This window comes from Wasmannia auropunctata, unplaced genomic scaffold (genome assembly GCF_000956235.1).
Source record: "Wasmannia auropunctata unplaced genomic scaffold, wasmannia.A_1.0 LD336078.1, whole genome shotgun sequence".
Lineage (NCBI taxonomy): Eukaryota > Metazoa > Arthropoda > Insecta > Hymenoptera > Formicidae > Wasmannia > Wasmannia auropunctata.
In genome coordinates, this window is record NW_012026812.1 from 1,769,987 (window position 1) to 1,773,236 (window position 3,250).

At 33.0% G+C, this 3,250-nt stretch overlaps 1 protein-coding gene across 1 annotated transcript in view; it reads left to right on the plus strand.

The window, feature by feature from the left end:
* Positions 1–1,286: 1,286 nt before the first annotated feature.
* Positions 1,287–3,250, plus strand: part of LOC105449100 (aminoacylase-1) — a 9,778-nt gene continuing 7,814 nt past the window's right edge. The window contains exons 1-2 of the mRNA XM_011688098.1: positions 1,287–1,431; positions 3,093–3,247. Coding sequence (XP_011686400.1) covers positions 1,344–1,431; positions 3,093–3,247 — 243 coding nt within the window. The 5' untranslated portion in view covers positions 1,287–1,343. The remainder of the gene's footprint in view (positions 1,432–3,092; positions 3,248–3,250) is intronic.

Sequence of the window (3,250 nt, forward strand, 5' to 3'; positions counted from 1 at the left end):
TAGGAATACGTAAAGAATATTTAATAAAGCTGAATACATTTTATGAGTCGATATAATTGATATTCCTTGTTCTGTCCATGTAGAAAAATCCCTTTGGCGTAACGTATAAAAATAGTTAAAATTACGTAAAAAAATGTAATAAACCGGAATACATTTTTATGAGTTAGTCCTTGCCTTATCCTTGCGTGAAAAAATCCGTATTTATATATTTTTTTATTTGCGATTTGCTGTTTATATACATATGTGTTTAATTTCTAGTTATGTTATAATTATTACCTATTACATTGTATTACCTATTACATTGTATGACAATTTAATCCACATTATCAATTAAAATAAATGTAACAATTTCTTCGATATCAAACGCTATATACGTACGATTATTACGGCAGAAACGTGTAAAAGTTACAGTTAGGGTTCGTAAAAAAAAATTTACACGGAAATACATTTTTACGAGTCGAGACTGTTAGTTTCGTCTCGTAGATAGTTCTCGTCTTATCGTAGTGTAGAAAAGTCTATGATTCCCTTTGCGTGTAGATAAAAGCTTATCAACTTTTGTAGACATACTTTTCAAATAATAAGCACTTGTGATTTACTATCATTCGTTAATTGTCATAGATTAATATCATGCATTGTAATTTTCGATAGTGTTTCTTACTTGAAATTATACTATCTATATAAGTTTTTTTTGTCGGAATTCTCCATATGCAGACATCGTATTTTTCTTGCCTTTTAAAAAACTATTGGGGAGTACCTGAAGTATTGTTAAATAATTGCAGTTCTAAACGATAACAACTTTTCGACATTAGGCACGTGAACTTACGTTAGCTTATTAAAAGATAAGAAAGACTTGTCATGCATTTAACATTATCTCTTGCTCGAAATATTGTTCAAGGTGCATAAGCTACTTTGATAACGTTTGAAAAAATTTATTATTTGCATTAAAAAAATATTGTTTTTATCACGATTTTAAAAATTGATTCAAAGTTGACGGTTTTTACTTAAATCCAGTGATGTTTTTGGATTTACAGATGCATGAGGGGCATTTTCGTTCGTGTCAGACAGTTGAAATTTAATTTCTCTTCGAGAAATCCATTGAAATGGAGAAGAGAAAACGCAAATTCTATCAAAGTTTTATCCCAAAGTTTTGGTAACAACAGTGAAAAACGCATAATTAAGGAGCAGTCTGTAGCGGCGGGGGTCTCCTCGTGCATCGCGATAACTCGTTTCAAACTTATTGGAGGATGATGGCCAGGTTTTAAGAGGAGGGTTGGCCTCGAGAATAAGAATCACACAAACCGTGGCGCGACAAGTCGCACATACAAACAAATTACCACAGAGCGATGTCGCAGACCCAGCTGGACGAAACAGCAGTGGAAAATTTCCGCGAGTATCTGCGGATACCGTCGGTGCAGCCGGACGTCAACTACGGTGAGTGATCGCGCAAGGATGGCGATCGAGATTTTAAATTTATTTATTATTTAGAATTAATTCGGATTAATGAATTAAATACGGCGATAAGAACAATCGAATCGAATCGAATCGAGGCGGAGAGAAAAAGTTCTACAATCCCTGCGACGCGCGCTAAATAAAAGCGCCCGGTGGCGAAAACGGATTTGTAAATTCGTAACGTTTAATCAAGAGATGAAAAATTAAGAAGAACGCGAGTAAACGCGAGAAAGGATGTGATTGTGTCTTTTGTAAAAAAAAGGTGGAAAAATAAGGAATTTACGCCGACTGGCCATGTCGCTGTGAACGGAATCACGAAGCACGATGCGCTCATTCATCTATCGAGAAATCGATACATTTCCTCGATAGAGAGACATAATTTAAAATTGGTAAAAAATATAACCATAATAATTGCTAACATTTGCCACGGGTATATGCAATTTACTGGTCTTCAAAATTAATTTTCATACATTATGTAACACTGTCGTATCATCTTATTTTTGGCACGGATAAAGATTAAATCTAAACAACACATTAAGTTTTTTATTTGCTTAATAATCCAGGGAAATAATCGATCTATACATGTCGATTGGATATCTATATAAACATCGAATCGACTTTTATACTGATACTGACGTTTCAACTTATGCTGAACTCGTCGCGTGCAGTAAGGATGCTGTACGTGCTACGGATTTGTCTGATGTTCAAATAAGTTGGCATATGCTGGACAAACACTCAGGATATGCCATTTCAATGAAAGGAAACGCAGTAAGCGGCAATGTTACTTGCTTGCAAATTTAAAAGAAACGCTCAATCCCACATTGCATACGATCGCGGTGCATTTTGGACGACCTCGAGGATGACGTCTTTACGGCGAAAGCTATACCAGTTTTGAAAGAAATACGATCAAAAATGTACATAAAAAAGATGAAGACAAAGAGGAACTTAATATTAATGATATTCAGTTTTCAAAGTTGGGAAATAACGCGTTACTAGTGTTACTACCGCCATCATCGTTACAGTTACATATTTTTTGATAACGTACTGGTGTAAACATTACTTTTAACAACTTTCCCAACTCTGATTATACATATTATTATATATTACATTTATATATAATATTATTAATATATAAATGTATTATATTTAATATATTACATGTAATGTATTATTTATATATTATTTTATACGTGATCGAATCGATACCTATAGGTATCAAATTGTTCGTTCACAAATCGTTTATTTCTCTCTGAGAACGCATTGAGTCTTTCATTTATAATTAGACGGAATTAGAGTTTAAATTAAACAGAATTAGTACGTCGATTAGCCTGCAAACTTTGGACATAATAATAAATATATTTATATTTATTTTACAATTAGTACAAAATTATTTCTTTAATACTGGTGATTCTGGGTTAGGTAAAAAGTGTATATACCTAAGCAGAAAACAGCAGGTCACTATATCGTCAAAATGACATTAAAATAATTCATAACTGATCGAAAAGTGATTTTTAATAATCATTCTGACATCATTTTATGTCATTTTGATGTTATAATGACTTGTTCTGCTTGAATATGCGTATAAAATCATTCGTATAATCATGCGTATAATACATTGTTCTGATTCCTGCTTTTAATTTCAGATGAGTGCGTGGCATTCTTAACTAGACAAGCACAATCTCTCGATTTGCCGATCAAAATCTATCATATACATCCTAAGAAACCGATTGTAATTTTGACATGGATCGGAATGCAACCAACAAAACCGTCCATTCTCTTAAACAGTCACATGGACGTAGTG